General features: G+C 37.6%; 2 protein-coding genes across 10 annotated transcripts in view; one reads left to right on the top strand and one right to left on the bottom strand.

Annotated features, from left to right (window-relative positions):
* The window catches only part of LOC107550830 (tax1-binding protein 1 homolog B), a 32,564-nt gene extending 23,774 nt beyond the window's left edge, over nt 1–8,790 (bottom strand). For 4 of the 8 annotated variants that reach the window (XM_016232217.1, XM_016232219.1, XM_016232220.1 and 1 more), the window contains exons 1-2: nt 8,669–8,789; nt 4,698–4,894 (exon numbers count right to left, since the gene is read on the bottom strand). In XM_016232217.1, coding sequence (XP_016087703.1) covers nt 4,698–4,874 — 177 coding nt within the window. In that variant the 5' untranslated portion in view covers nt 4,875–4,894; nt 8,669–8,789. Of the gene's footprint in view, nt 1–4,697; nt 4,895–5,724; nt 5,748–8,668 lie in introns of those variants that run through there. The other 4 variants (XM_016232223.1, XM_016232222.1, XM_016232225.1 and 1 more) reach the window with 2 other exon arrangements.
* Nucleotides 8,791–10,132: 1,342 nt separating this feature from the next.
* Nucleotides 10,133–15,831, top strand: part of LOC107550829 (3-hydroxyisobutyrate dehydrogenase, mitochondrial-like) — a 10,262-nt gene continuing 4,563 nt past the window's right edge. The window contains exons 1-4 of one of the 2 annotated variants that reach the window (XM_016232215.1): nt 10,133–10,257; nt 10,850–11,010; nt 11,606–11,715; nt 11,939–12,060. In XM_016232215.1, coding sequence (XP_016087701.1) covers nt 10,188–10,257; nt 10,850–11,010; nt 11,606–11,715; nt 11,939–12,060 — 463 coding nt within the window. In that variant the 5' untranslated portion in view covers nt 10,133–10,187. The other variant, XM_016232216.1, reaches the window with a different exon arrangement.

The following is a 15,831-nucleotide window of genomic DNA, read 5'->3' as shown; positions in this document are numbered from 1 at the left end:
GACTTCAATCAACTCTGGTCTGAGGACTATGGAGATTTAAACCCACCTTCCAAGAATTTGAAAATTGTACCTGTTTCTCACAGGGGGTTTTTGTCCCTTTTAATCAAGAACACTGGCCACAATGTGACAGAGCTGCTGAGAAGCAAAAGCCCTCCTGACAGCCAGCCGTAAAACAGCTTCATCAGACTCACTATATCCCATGCAAAGTAAAAAGTTCTAAAACACCACTTTGATCTGGTCGGATCCGAACCCAGACACTAAACCCTGACAGTGACTACACTCAACTCCCCTTCCACTAACCTACAGCAGTCAGATGTTCCTTTCATTTCCTCTTGCCGTACAGTCCACATCCATAATGCTGTAAATGCAGTTTGTTTTATGTTCTCCCATCCAGCAGTAGCTGGGGAACTCCAGAAAGCAGATGGAGCCAAAACACCCCACTTATCCTGCCAACCCACATATTTCATTCCCGTGCTCACCGTCATGACCACACTCGCGTTCAACTACACTCCAGCATGACACACCGCTTTCTGCCAACATAGTGGAATTTTCAAACTACAAGCAGGTTGTAATATTTTCTTTTTTTTTTTCTCTGCCAAGCAAACTGCCAAGATCTTTCACAAAATACTCAAACTGTGTTCTGTTATACAAGCCGGTAGTAAATGTTCATGTTCACTTGATGAAAACCTTGTTAGAAGGGGAACCAGTTGTGACTGAGATTTTCCTGGATATGATTCACAGATTTTCCCAAATAACCTGAATAAGACATGCATACCCCATCAGTTCAGGGAGTTGCAACACATTTTCTTCTTCTTTTAAACAAATTAATTTCTTTAAAAAGATTAATTTCCTAGTGAGCTCTCCATAAAAACATCTTCCTCAAAAACCACAGCAGGTGATCATTCTAATGGCTTGCAGGGACAAGACAAGTGACCCGTCTATATAGCCTACTTTGGAACTGGCATCTAGTGCATCAAGTGGACATTTAGGTTGCACTATATAACAGCAGCAGTTATGCGTTCCAAAATGATACCTACAAAAAAGTAGTCTCTCTCCGAGTCAGACTAGAGTGAAATCTGGTTCTGAAAATCTTTTACAGCAGGAAATATTTAAGTAGGCATGGGCCGATTACCGGTTTCAAGGTATACCGCGATTTGAGAATTTCAAAATCGCTAACATTTCCCATTATACCGTTCCTGTGGTAAGCGCTGTTTTTCATGTCTCCTCAAAGACTTAAGCCCCGTTCACACTTCAAGCGACACGCAACGACAAAGCAACACAATCCCATTCATTTCAATGGAGAGCTGGCGATTTTCCGGCGACACGAGTGACGGCGACCAGATGGGGCGTGTCCAGCAACGCGACAAAATTGAGAATCCTTAAACTTTATGCAAATAAAGAGCGACTTTCGGGAGCTCATGTGATCGTTCTCCTCTCAGCTCTGGCAGTGATGCTGTTTGCATTTTTGCCATTTGATAAACATATGCGATGGAAAAGAGTAGGCTCTGTTTCTAATTCATTTTTGTTTATGTATGGATTTATATTATATTATATTATTATATTTAGTCTTTTGCCTCCAATATGTTTGTATTTAGCTGCAAGAAAACTGATTCGCTGTCAACAACGACGTTACTAGGCAGCCAGTAGTTAGAACGCCCACTAACGACCTCATCGCCAGCCCCTGGCGACATGCAGCCCAGAGGATTTGGCATTTCCAATTAATGTAGGCCTGTTACATTCTTATTTTTATTAGGCCTATTATTATTATTATGAAGTTACTTTTAGTATTAAATTCAAATTGCAATTAATTTTCCCCACAATAATTACCACATAACTGACGCGCTGTGAGGATAACAAGATATTTAGCCTACTCCTCAATTAAAATGTTTTTTAAAAACGGTCTTTTAAGGTCTACAATGAATTATATGCCTATAATTAAAATATTAACACTGCAGTCATTGATAAAAATCGATGAAATAAAAAGCTTTTATTCCAAGCACCCACTTTAAATAACAACCTGTTTAACACAAAATACGTTTCTTCTCATTTTTTTTCACTATGTACGGGCCACAAGAGAAATATTAAGGGAATAAATGAAAACAGTTTGCTATATACCATTATCAGCATATGTTGTAGAGTCGTCTCTGAAAGAGAATGTGGCGTCAGATGCCGAAAGCTCCGTCAGTCTGTTTTTATTTTCACTTTCTGCATATAGTGAATTGACTGAGATTAAGACGTTCACCAGCATAACTCTTGTGCAAAGTTTGCAAGTTGCCTGTGTGATATCCATTGGCTCGCCTTCATAAAACAGAAATATTTCCAACATTGCGACATAACAAATTAGCCCCGTACCGAACCGAACCGTGACACCGCTGTGTCGTATCGAACCGAACCGTGAATTTTGTGAACCGTTACAACCCTATTTGTGATTGCATTTTCTAAAGATATATCCAGACGTGCAGTCTACCAATAACATTAGAGCGACAGCACTAGGAACGCCCACAAGCGTCTTCACAGTACAGAGTCTAGCGACACACGGCGACAAAGTCACTGGCGGTGTGTAGGAATCCCTCAAGTAGAGTGCAGTGTAGAGTAACACAACCCCTCCACCTCCTGTTGGTGCAGCAGTCAGTCATGTGTGTATGACGGCCGAAGGAGCTTCCCCTGGAACTTACACGATCGGCAACCGGACATTTTTTGGTTTTATCGCAGCCGATCTCTGTTCTGGACTTGCACAATCTGCGTTGCAACACAATCATTTTCCAAAATGTCATTTATGTGAAAATATGAAGTCTGTAAACGGCCGTTAACAGAGGCCAGAGACGCTGAAGACGGACGCACAGAGAAAAATACTGTAGCAGGCAGATAACTCACTGTTCATGATGCACGAACTATTGGAAGAAAATCCTGAAATATTGATTTCGGGGTTTATATGAATGCGTTTCTGAGGGGAACTGACTGTCTTCAGAAAAGTTTAGATGGTATTTTCTTTTCCATCTCATCTCTGTATAATTCACATTAAAGCAAGTGTTTCAGCGCAGCGCTGCTTTGTTTACAGCGGTAACCAAGGAAACGCTCTATCTGCTGTTCCATAAGCGCCTCCTGCTGTCAGAGAGTGAATCTGCATCTCATTCAGCCCGTCTACTGTTTGTTTCGTTCAGGCATGTACTATAATTTCACAAAGCTAGTCAGAACATTCTGTTTTTGCTTCAAATTGGGTTATTATTAAATCAAATTATGGATATGAAATTATATAACTAAATGATATGAAATGATATAAATGATATGTATATGACTTGTATAACTAAAATTAAATAACTGTAATTACAGTTTTAGGTTAAATAAAGATGTCAGTCTTTATTTTTCTTCTTTTTAGAGCAGCAGTAGCTCAAGCAGCAAATCAACCATCCACATAAAAAGCTGCAGGACAGCCCACAATTCAGCAAACATTTCAGAAACAAAGAAAAATAAACAAATACTACTGTTCCAAATATTCTGTATGTTTCTCAAAAATAAAATATATTGTGTTCAGTGGGAAAAACCAAGTCATTTAAAAAATAACACATTTTAGAGCTGTAACAACAATACCGTGATACCGTGAAACTGTGATATTTTTGCTTAAGGTTATCATACATCAAAATCTCATACCGGCCCATGCCTATATTTAAGTGACCAGCAGTAAATCCAACATTATGTTAAGCAGCAGTAATGGCGACTCCCCAAACATTACACTGCCAAATATGACATCAGGGCCTTGTAATTTTCACACTGTGGAAACTGAAGATGGGAAATGGAATCAAGATATTAAGGTTGCAGTAACATCACACATGATTCCTATAAAAATGGTAGGAAACCAACTTGGCTGACATGAGCATTGTCCTGAAATAAGTGAAAAAAAGTACAGATCTGACGTAAAACAAGGAGGGCCGGAAAGTCCAATAGGTTAACATTGTGTTGACATATGATATCTGAAACTAAAGTCATTATTGACTGAAAATTTTGATTGTTTAAATGACAGACTAGACTAAATGCTGTGTGGCCACCGCAACTTTTGGCGCAGCGCTGTGCATGGAAAATGTGGAAATAGTCAGGGTGCGACATTTGTCTGGGTAGCGCCTTCAACAGGAATTTCAACAGGAATTTCAACAGGAATGAAAATGAGGCTGTGCAGTTGTTTAACAACATACCAACTGTTTAGCTGACGAAATGTCTTTCTGTTGTCAAACACCTCAGAAACAGATTTGAAACTGAAAGTTGTGAAAATTACATGATCTAGTACTTTTATACAGTGTGCCACTGTAAAGACTAGTAAGTATATCCCTCACAGCCTCGTTTTGAACCGTGTTAAATTCAATATGGCATCTAACCTGATTAAGGTCTATTGAGCAACAGGACACAGAAATACTGATACAATCCACCTTCGTCCTAAATGTATTTAAAGTTTCTGGAACTCATTACTTAGAAGTTGTTTTAATATAATAACATCTTACATTGACTATAGTTAATTACACATGTATTTATATAAATTCTTAAATGTAAGTGCCATGTCTGAAGGTGGAATGGTGATGAGATGAGAAACAGAAAAATTCAAGCCAAGTGAAGTTACAAGCTATACTTCTCTTCATATCCAAGGATTGAACAAAACATGGCAGAAAAGAGAAGGTATAAAACAAAGACCAAATGAAAGCGAGTGTCACCTTGAATATGCCGACCCAGTCCTTGGGATGTGGTTTAATGAACTGCGTGAGGGTGTAATGACACTCTAATGCTGCGTGAGGGAGGTAACTTTTCCCCACATTCTGGAAGATAACATGGGCAAAATTGGACGTTTCCATGGTGCTGCTTGCTGCTGTCCCCTCCAGGTATAAAGCCATCTGTCTATCAGCAGCTGTGTCTGTGGGAATACAGAACCCATAAGAGAAGTGAAACAGAAGTGAAAGAGACACCTGAACATATTTTGTGTCAGTTTCTACAGTAATCTAGGGTGAATATCTTTACGTAACATTATGAAACAATCATTGCCTGTTACAGAACACACACCTTAGTTTGTTTATTTTCATACTAATTACATGTTGTTAAATCTTCTGATATTTTCTGCACAATTAGCAGTTTCACACTAGAAATAATGTGTCAGTTATTATTGCAAAATGATTTAGACAAACACAACTGGGCCTGTACTGACTGTACATTATCCCACTTTTTACCTTTTTGCATTAATGACAAGCTGAGTGTACATTATTTCTATTAGTACATGACTGCTTAAGAAATAAAAAAAATGCACATCACAATACAAGGAAGATTAAAGAGCCATTTGAGGTAGCTTAGTGGCATTAATAGGAAGACTAAAGATAAATGGCAAGCCCTCATGACTCAAGTCAGGCAATATTTATGGATTATAATTACAGAGCATTATTTTTTGTCTCTAGACTAGAGGCATCAAAAATGTTTTCATGTAATAAGGTTATAAAACTTTTTTTTGTTCATTTTGTTTTTCTACTGCATTTAAATACCAAGAAAATTAGACTACAACTGATTTATGAACTAGTTCAATTCATATTTATTAATTAATTTTGATGAATTAAAGTTTTGATGTGATTTCTAAAGTTGCAAGAGATTATCTGATTGACTCCAAATTCTCCCCATATCTCTCAACTCCCTTAAAGTCATCCATGTTTTTTAATAAAGACTCTTTAAAGTAGAGGTGGAACTTTTCAAGTTACTCACGGTTCGGTTTGTATCACGGTTTCAGAGTCACGGTTTCGGTACGGTTCGTATGTGCTATGTTTAGAGAAAAAAAGGACTAGGCCTATATTGTCAAATAAAAATAAAGAAAATAAGAACAAATAATCTAATTGCAAGCAATAGAACAAATAAATACAACTGAGCAAAGATACAAATAAAATAGGTCTAACAGTTTTTAGGTACAGAAATTGAATAAAGTAATCAAATGTAAAATAACATTGCATTTTTGACTGTATAAATTAAAGATTAATCCTTATTAAAGTTACAAAAGCTATTCAATCAAGAGCAGTGAGTAATTTCCTTGTTTTTTGTTGTTTAATTAACATTAAGAAAGTGCTGTCACTTTAAAGGGGTCCAATGATGTTGCTAAAAAGAACATTATTTTGTGTATTTGGTGTAATGAAATGTGTTTATGCGGTTTAAGGTTCAAAAAACACATTATTTTTCCACATACTGTACACTATTGTTTCTCCTCTATGCCCCGCCTTTCTGAAACACGTCGATTTTGACAAAGCTCAGTCTAAAAAGCGAGGTGTGCTCTGATTGGCCAGCTATCCAGTGCATTGTGATTGGCCGAATATCTCAAGCGTGTGACGGAAATGTTACGCTCCTTACCATATTGTGATGCCTTGTCCCGGCCGGAGCGACGAGACAAAAACATTAAAAACCATTATAAACGAGGCATTTGTTGCATCCAGTGGGGACATAATTACAGATTATAATGACTTATACTGTCTTTTTACGCGTTGCATTGCATCGCGCCGCGTAAACATAAAACCATGTCTGCATTTGAGATTGGAGAAATGACAAACTACAAACGCTACTCTACACTGCTCAAAACTCGCGTTTGAATCGTCAGTGGCAAATACTTTAAATATAAAAAAAACTTACCTGTTATGAGTCATAACAGCCGGCATTGTAGTCTACTCTACCAGGAAACAGTCCTCCATAAAATGTGCTGCACACATCTGAATATTTGCGTTGAACTGTTCTGGAACAGTGTTGTAAATACAACTTAACCACTGATTTCTAGTCGTGTCCTCTTTTGGAAGGCCAAACAAAGTAATTTCGCTTTCACAACGAAACACGGCGTCACACACGGCGGGCTAGAGTGAGCGGAGGCCGGAGGCCTAGAGTGATGAACGGCCGGCGGGTTAGAGTGAGCGGAGAATGGCTGGAGTGAGCGGTGGCGGGCGGGCTTGCGGCAACCACATGTGACAATACCCATCCCCCCCCTGGACTCCACTTCGTCCACGGTGAAAGCCGATCTAGCGATCCACAGTGCAAAGTTGATGTATTTCCTCAGCGACCAGCACGGCTCAAGTACAGGCATGACGAAGCGGATATCGTCCTCTTTTGGAAGACCAAACAAAGTAGTTTCGCTTTCACAACGAAGCACACAGCGCCTTCACGACATGGCTGCAGCGTCAACAATACTACAGTGAGACTAAAAGTTACGCCTTCTTTCTTTGCGTGAACATTTGGGCGGCGTTATGCAAATCTTCCCACATAGTGACGTAGGTATGTCGAGGAGTGTTAGAACGAGCCGTTTTAGGTAGGCGTGGTTGACTCTTAACTTTTATAAAGAATATCTCTTTGGATTTGAGACTTTAGTCTTTGCAACTTTACAGATCTTCTTTAAGCACCAAGAGATTGTAACACTCCAAAGAGAAAGGAAAAATTGAAATCGCATCATATGACCCCTTTAATGCAACGCTCGTTCGCTTACTAAGGGAACCGAGGTTATGTAAATAACCGGAGCGTTTGTCGTGCATGGGGTAAATAAGCATTGCAAATGATTTGAGGAACACATGCTGTGCATAACCTTCTTTTTCTTTTCTTATACTTGTCTAAAATGTCACACAAATTAATTCACAATGCTCATTTTTTCCTTTTTTTAACTTAAAGAAACAACGTAATCTTGTGTATGATAAGAGCGCTGTGAGTACAGCGGCAGAGCAGGACATTCCTAACACTACAGAGACTCCGTCACGCTTTCAGAAACAGCTGAGCAGTCCAAAAAAAAAATAAAGGGTTTTCACACGGCACATTTCAGCATTTCCCCCTCTATCTCAAATCCAAAATATGATGACCTTTATCCAAGTCCGAGTAGTGGTAGGTCACACATGACGCGTCTTACTGACTTGAACTGTAAAATGCTTCGTTTTCATGCTTTACACAATCATTTAACCCTGTAACAACAAAACTACATGTATTGCGGCTATCTAGTTATAACTTCCGTGACACAATTTTACCTGACCAAAGGTCGTCTCTCTAAAAATTGCACAACACAAACAGAAATGTGACTAGATAATTTAGCCGCAAAATAAGTAGTTATATGTATAAATCACTGTCAAAATATATATATAGTTTTTCCTTCATCTTTATTTTCTAGACATAAATATTTTGCTAATAGGCCGAAGTTACTAGCACTTACACTTATAACAACTTCCGAGTGTTTATCATGTTTTAACGAGGAAAAGTTCAAACGATTATATTTCACACCGCATAGTATATATGTTTTATATGGTTATACCAAATATAGTCAATATACATCAAATATTAGCTAAGCTAGTTGTAGCGATGTAGCTTGCTAGCAGGGTTTAGCTCGTCTTGCTAAACAATAACAAACCATAATGTCAAGTCAATTACAGCTTATTAGCTTTTGCCATTCAATAAGTGTTTAATCATCCCAAATCCACATATTATCTAGTCTTTATTTCTCTATAAGTGCACCATCCTAAATCAAGTCAAAGTGTGAGGCCGATAGTTAAGGAATAATCCTTATGCTCCCGACCAATCTGTCTTTCACCACAACAGAGCTCAAAATGATATTAAAAGTCAATAACATAACATCACAGTAGATACGAAAGACTTATACGCATATACACACACAATAAAAGTGAATAAAAACACGGCACAATACCTCATTCTCATGCTGAAGTATCACACAAAAAAACCCCAGCGCTGTTCTTGACGCACTTTCTAGTCTCGGCACAAGTACACCGCCCCCCCCCTGTCCGTGTCAGTGGTTTCCCGGAACAACACAATAACAACAACAACACAGCACAGCACACATCATTTCCGCAACAACTCACGCGAGCTTTCATCTTCGCGTAATTTACACTCACCAAGTTAAGACTAACGTATGATATTATTATACAGAATATTATACTTGTCTTAAGGTTAGTATTTTGTCACTTGGATTCACGTTTTATTCAAACGATTTGTGTGTGTGTAAATGAAGATAACACAATTAGTTGCGTGTGCTAATTGTGAGTAATTTCTGTAATAGAAATGTGACATTATATAATGATAATGCTAATAAAGATTGGTTTACATGATTAGCATATGATGCACTCAAACTCTACATATTTATATTGTTGAATTAACCATTAGAAACCATTTCGCCTAGTTTTATACTTAAATTAAGTTCCCTAAGAGTTAAATGTCCTAAGGTTGAGTAGTGAAATGAGACAAATGTTTGCATATACATTTATAAGACATAAACACGATGAATTTTGTAAGTGTTTGCGAGTCGCTTTTATCCAAAGCGACTTACGAATAAGAAAAAGTCATTAAAACTAAAAGCTAAAACTCTATCAATATTATATATATACACGCATTTAAGAAAATAAATTAAATAAAAATGACACATGCATACAACAACATTTCGAAACTAAACATTGAAATGAAAACAAAAAAAATAAAGCTAAAAACAATTCAAAATATTAAAAGAACAAAAGGTGCGAGTATAATAATGATTCTAACATAACACTAAGCCAAACACCAAAAAACAACTACATGTGTGTATGTACAGCCACACACATATACATATATATAAATACATTCAATATATATATATATAATTTCAATTTTGTATGTTGAAGTACTGAAATAACTCAAATTAAATACAACTGAAACGTAACAAAAGGCCTATGCAGACATAATAAAAAACGAATCAAATGACAACATTACTACAACTGTAACTAAAACTAAAATAAGATAACTAATACAAATCAAACTACATTAGTTTATCAGTAATCCTAAAAAAAATAACACTGAGCCAAACACACATGCTAAAATAGCAACCACTTACTGACACATAGTAAGAAATGGTTATTAAAAAACTGAAACAGAAGTGAAACAAGTAGTAGGAAAGAGGAGAAATAAAAAGCAATACTTATTACTTATTTAATTATAATTGTTTTATGAAAGACAATGAATAGTTTGTTGAGATTAATTAAACAACAGACTAAATAAGGGCAGCTACAAGTTATTTTTGTTTTTCCATTGATCTGTTATGAGGTTTTAAGGACGTCCCGCCTTCCCTCGAATGTCATTGGAGGAAGAGTTCCGAGACGAGTAAACGTATGGAGGCGCATGTGTCAATCATCGGTTATCCAATGGCGTCACTGTAAGTCGAAGGTCAAGAGCGAAGCAGCATGGCCGCTCTATTAAGGGGCTCGCGGTGTCTAGCTGAAAAGTGTCATAACCATGTCAACGCCGCGCAGGGTAATGTCTTCGCACCGTTATCGTAAAACTGTTATGTTTTTGTTTACTACTGTGCATTTCCACGCATATTTTTCGTACAGCAACCATCTGATATAATGCAATGCACTGGCAGCGCTCTCGGTAATAGCTGTTAGGCTAAAGTCGCAGTGCATAAGTCACTGAAACACAAGAAGACAATTATACTAATTGTGATCAGACTCAGCCGCCACTGAAATAAATGATGGACAGTTGTTAAATTGTTGCAACTGTATGTCTTTTCCTATATATCTGTGAGTGAGATGTAATATGTCTTGATAAATCAAGATCATGTAACCAGATTGCAATCGTAAAAGGATGAAGCATTATTCAGACTTAAAAAGCAAACAAGAATTTGATCCGTTTTTAATGGTGTTATTTTTATGTATTAATATAATATCTAGTGTTTTTGCACGTATCTGCCTCTAGGTCAACATGCACAGACTTAACAGGATCTATTCTCAGACACCTCGTGCTTTCATTATTTTAATCTGCAACAGTCATGGGTTACATGTTGAAATATCCAATGTGAAATTCCAAATTTGACACTGATTAGATCATTCATGTCTCTTTTTAGTCTCCGTCAGGTCCATGGCCTCTAAAACCCAAGTGGGCTTCATTGGCCTGGGGAACATGGGAAACCCAATGGCAAAGAACCTCATGAAACATGGATATCCAGTGATCGCCTCAGATGTATTTCCAGAGTCCTGTAAAGAGCTGCGGGAGCTAGGAGCTCAGGTCAGGACAATGGACATAAAACTTGGTCACATCTGACTCGCATCAAACAACGTGATGTACATGCTTTGTATGATTGATTTAATTTTAGTTTTATTTTCACAGTATAGACCAGGGCTGCCCAAAATCGGTCCTGGAGGGCCGGTGTCCTGAAGAGTTTAGCTCAAATCCCAATTAAACACACCTGAACCAGCTAATCAAGCTCTTACTAGGCATACTAGAAACTTAAAGGCAAGTGTGTTGAGGCAAGTTGGAGCTAAACTCTGCAGTGCACCGGCCCTCCAGGACCGAGTTTGGGCAGCCCTGGTATAGACTTTGTTTGAATTATTATTTTTTTTTTTTTTTCACATTGCTTGCCTTGCAATGACTTGACTGTTCTTGCTCTGTTCTCAGATGTACAGAGAAGGACATATTGTTGCATATGCAATTATAAAAACCTTTGCCTGATTCTATTGTCTTTATTATTATTTATATTATTTTAGTCTGTCAGTATATAGAAACCTTTTATTTGAGTGAGATATATATATATATATTTTTTTTTTTTCTCTTCCCACATTGCTTGAATTAGAAGTACTCTCTGTTTTTGCCCTGTTCTCAGATCCTGGACAGCCCTGCGGATGTGGCAGACAAAGCAGATCGCATCGTCACAATGCTTCCCTCCAGCCCCAATGTTATAGATGTGTATACAGGCCCAAATGGCATCCTGAAGTAAGGATGTCCTTCCTGTACAGGCTAAATAGTCTTTAAGATTTTCGCAAAACACAGCATTTGAACATAAGTTTAATTAGCAAACTTATTTTGAGAGGTTTTAATAAAAGATTAAGTGGAATTTTGGCTAATTTAATTGTGGTGGGAAATGTTTAAAACTTTAAAGACACATGTACCCTGCACTGGACAGATCTTGTATACTGATATCTTTACTTTACAACAGGAGAGTGAAGAAGGGATCCCTACTCATTGATTCCAGCACTATTGATCCAGCTGTCTCCAAGGAAATGGCAGTTGCCGCAGAGAAACTGGGAGCTGTTTTCATGGATGCCCCAGTGTCTGGAGGTGAGATGATGACGACCTCTCACTTCCTACCCAACTCAATATCAAGGGAAGACAAACAGGTGCATCTCAATAAATTAGAATGTCGTGGAAAAGTTCATTTATTTCAGTAATTCAACTCAAATTGTGAAACTCGTGTATTAAATAAATTCAGTGCACACAGACTGAAGTAGTTTAAGTCTTTGGTTCTTTTAATTGTGATGATTTTGGCTCACATTTAACAAAACCCCACCAATTCACTATCTCAACAAATTAGACTATGGTGACATGCCAATCAGCTAATCAACTCAAAACACCTGCAAAGGTTTCCTGAGCCTTCAAAATGGTCTCTCAGTTTGGTTCACTAGGCTACACAATCATGGGGAAGACTGCTGATCTGACAGTTGTCCAGAAGACAATCATTGACACCCTTCACAAGGAGGGTAAGCCACAAACATTCATTGCCAAAGAAGCTGGCTGTTCACAGAGTGCTGTATCCAAGCATGTTAACAGAAAGTTGAGTGGAAGGAAAAAGTGTGGCAGAAAAAGATGCACAACCAACCGAGAGAACCGCAGCCTTATGAGGATTGTCAAGCAAAATCGATTCAAGAATTTGAGTGAACTTCACAAGGAATGGACTGAGGCTGGGGTCAAGGCATCAAGAGCCACCACACACAGACGTGTCAAGGAATTTGGCTACAGTTGTCGTATTCCTCTTGTTAAGCCACTCCTGAACCACAGACGGCGTCTTACCTGGGCTAAGGAGAAGACCTGGACTGTTGTCGAGTTTCACAATTTGAGTTGAATTACTGAAATAAATGAACTTTTCCACGACATTCTAATTTATTGAGATGCACCTGTAGATGCGGCTACTTGCGTAAGTATGTCATAAACGTGATCTGAAAGCTGACTGCACACAAAACCGCATATGTAAGTGCTGACAGTGTTTATTAGTGCATGATTTAAGGTTTCATAAATCACACACCCATCGTCTGTTACGAAACGAGTCACCGTCTGGGAAGAGGTACAAATTTCTTAAAGAATCTTTGGCTCCAATTCAAGCATTGTGGTTTTCGCAATCACAGGTTCATGTTAATGGTGGAATTCAGTTTCACATTGATGTCCAGGCCTGATCATAACCATCGTCTGGCTTTTATTTTTCCTTGCTGTAGCAAGCAAACAACAACACTGTTATGTGGCAATAGTGTAGTTTGGTAAAGATATATATACAACAAAACCCATGCATTTTCAACAATCCAAAGGTTCGCAAAGTCAAACTTCAGGACACACCAAGAGTTTTTTTTTTTTTCTTTCTGTCCTTTTGTTTCAGTTTGCGATGGTTGATTTGCAGGTTTGTTGATAGGAAAGAGTTTTATAGCCGGCCTTATTTTGTCCATTTTCTTAATCCGGCCATTGATGTGTGGACTCTTTGAGTTATAGACTAAATCAAAAGCTAGCATCTGGGAATTGATCCTGTGACCTCAACTTATGGTGGAAATGGAGACAAGTGCTGAAAATCGGTGACAATGCAGTAATTTCTCATGTATCCCTTCTTTTAGAAGCCTATATACTGTATAGGATAAGGCTGTTGGCAGAAATAGCTGAGGTCTAGATTTTGAACAAACAAATATTAAGACAAAATATCACCTTCTGTTTTTTCAGCCTTTTCTGACCGTGTCGTTTGTTTGTATTTGTTTATGCTTGTGTTTCTGACCTGGCATGGGAGGATAGACTCTAGTTGTTCCACAAATGGCATACAATATTCATACAGTTTTATTATGTATTCTATTGAATAGTATATGAATTTTATAAGGTTAGTTTGTTAACCAGCATATATATGACTGAAGTCTCCAACATCCCACACCACATTTTTTCGGTCATTTTTTTTCTGAAAGTGCATCATCAAGTATTTGAAGTGCAGTACCTGGATTTTTCAGTCTGAACGCCCTACTCGCACTATTGTATAGAATAGTGTGCAAATTGGGATGTCTGAATCTCTGCAGAGGTACATTCATTAGTATCAGATATAAGATAACTTCAGTGTGAATAATTTCATGTGCAAACAAAGGTTTTGTCCTATATCATTACCAAGACATGTAGACTGAGACTTGCAAAGGGTAGCGGTTTTGCTTAAATTCTAGGGGAAGTGAAAGGAACTGGACAGAATGATTCATGACCTTAGAGCTTTATTTCTGTCCACCTTGCAACCTAATACGACCCACTTTTTTTGAGCGTCTCCGATGTGTCTTAAAACCTAGTCTAGTAGGTAAACTTCAGAACTGGGGCAGTTTTAAACTCGGCTGTATTAAGAAAGAACGGTTCCTTCTGTTGTTATACAGTGTTGCTTCCACAGTTAATTGATTTGACTGATCATACATGCACAAGTAGTTCATATATACATATACAGTGGGTACGGAAAGTATTCAGACCCCCTTAAATTTTTCACACTGTTATATTGCAGCCATTTGCTAAAATCATTTGTTAATTTTTTTTTCCTCAATGTACACACAGCACCCCATTTTGACAGAAAAACACAGAATTGTTGACATTTTTGCAGATTTATTAAAAAATATATATATATTTTATTTTTTTCTTCCCCCTCTTGTAACTTCATATTGTTGGTGTCGGATTCCGATTCATTAGCAGTGATTAGTATCTCAACTTTCAACTGGGTAAAGCTTGGACCTCCACCGGTTTTGTAAAGCCTTGGTCACTTTATGAATTGGATGCTTACACATTAATCTTATTCAACCAATATTTTCTTCCATTTAATGCAACGGTTCACAGCCATTTTGATTCCAAAGGACCCACATTGTCCAATATTCCAAGGCTGCATTATTTTGCCAGTTGTTCGATTTTATTTATTTTTTATATATATATTTATTATCAAGGATAAAAAAATATTTACTTTTTTTATCTATTTTAAGTTTCTACCCAATAAAATATTTTACAGCTTGGAATAAACAGAAAAAAACCATGATCCGCACTCACAAAAATAGTCGTCTTTTGACTTGTCTTTTTTTATTTTATTTTATAGATTTTAACACCAGCAGGACAAAACACAAATGTTTCGGCTCAAGGCCTTCTTCAGTGCGTTGAATAATACAGTCCCTCCACCCAATTTTTAAATCATTAATTATATTGACATCATCATTCATCTGCAAATGTTATATTTATTTATAACATATGGCCATGGATTTTATTATATTACATGACTTTTCCAGGTTTAGACATAACACCTCAAAATTAGGCTACCTTGCACGTTTTTAGACCATGGGAACCATGGTTCTTCAAAGAAAAATGGGTGCATTAAAACAAGAGTTTTCATATGTTTGATTGATTGGGTAATGCTTGTTTTGTCTTTGCTGAGGCCCCCTGGTTCAGAACCAGTGATTAAATGGGGTTATATCAGAATTGGTCAAATGATCCTTAATCTTTTAGGATAAACTCTGTGTGTAATGTTTCCCACTCTCCATATCTCTCCAAAGGATCCCAGTGGTAGAAAAGAGTGGCTAGAGTTTCTTCCCGGTTTCCCTGATGATTCAGTATTGAAGAATGGGGGCGTTAAGAACAATTTGACATGACTACAAACCCGAAAACATTTGAGCAGATCCTGAGAAAGGCACTGTTGCTTGTGTCTTAAAGGCGCAGCAGCAAAACCGAACTGTGTAAGGCTCAGAGAAAGTGAGCAAAACGCTCATGGAAAACTAAAATATGGCTCTCTTTGGCATGCAAATATATGCATGTGTGTGTGTATGTGTATGTATGTGTGTGTGTGTGTGTATATATATATAT

Source organism: Sinocyclocheilus grahami, unplaced genomic scaffold (assembly GCF_001515645.1).
Source record: "Sinocyclocheilus grahami isolate Dianchi unplaced genomic scaffold, SAMN03320097.WGS_v1.1 scaffold408.1, whole genome shotgun sequence".
Lineage (NCBI taxonomy): Eukaryota > Metazoa > Chordata > Actinopteri > Cypriniformes > Cyprinidae > Sinocyclocheilus > Sinocyclocheilus grahami.
This window is presented reverse-complemented; position numbering and strand designations above follow the sequence as displayed.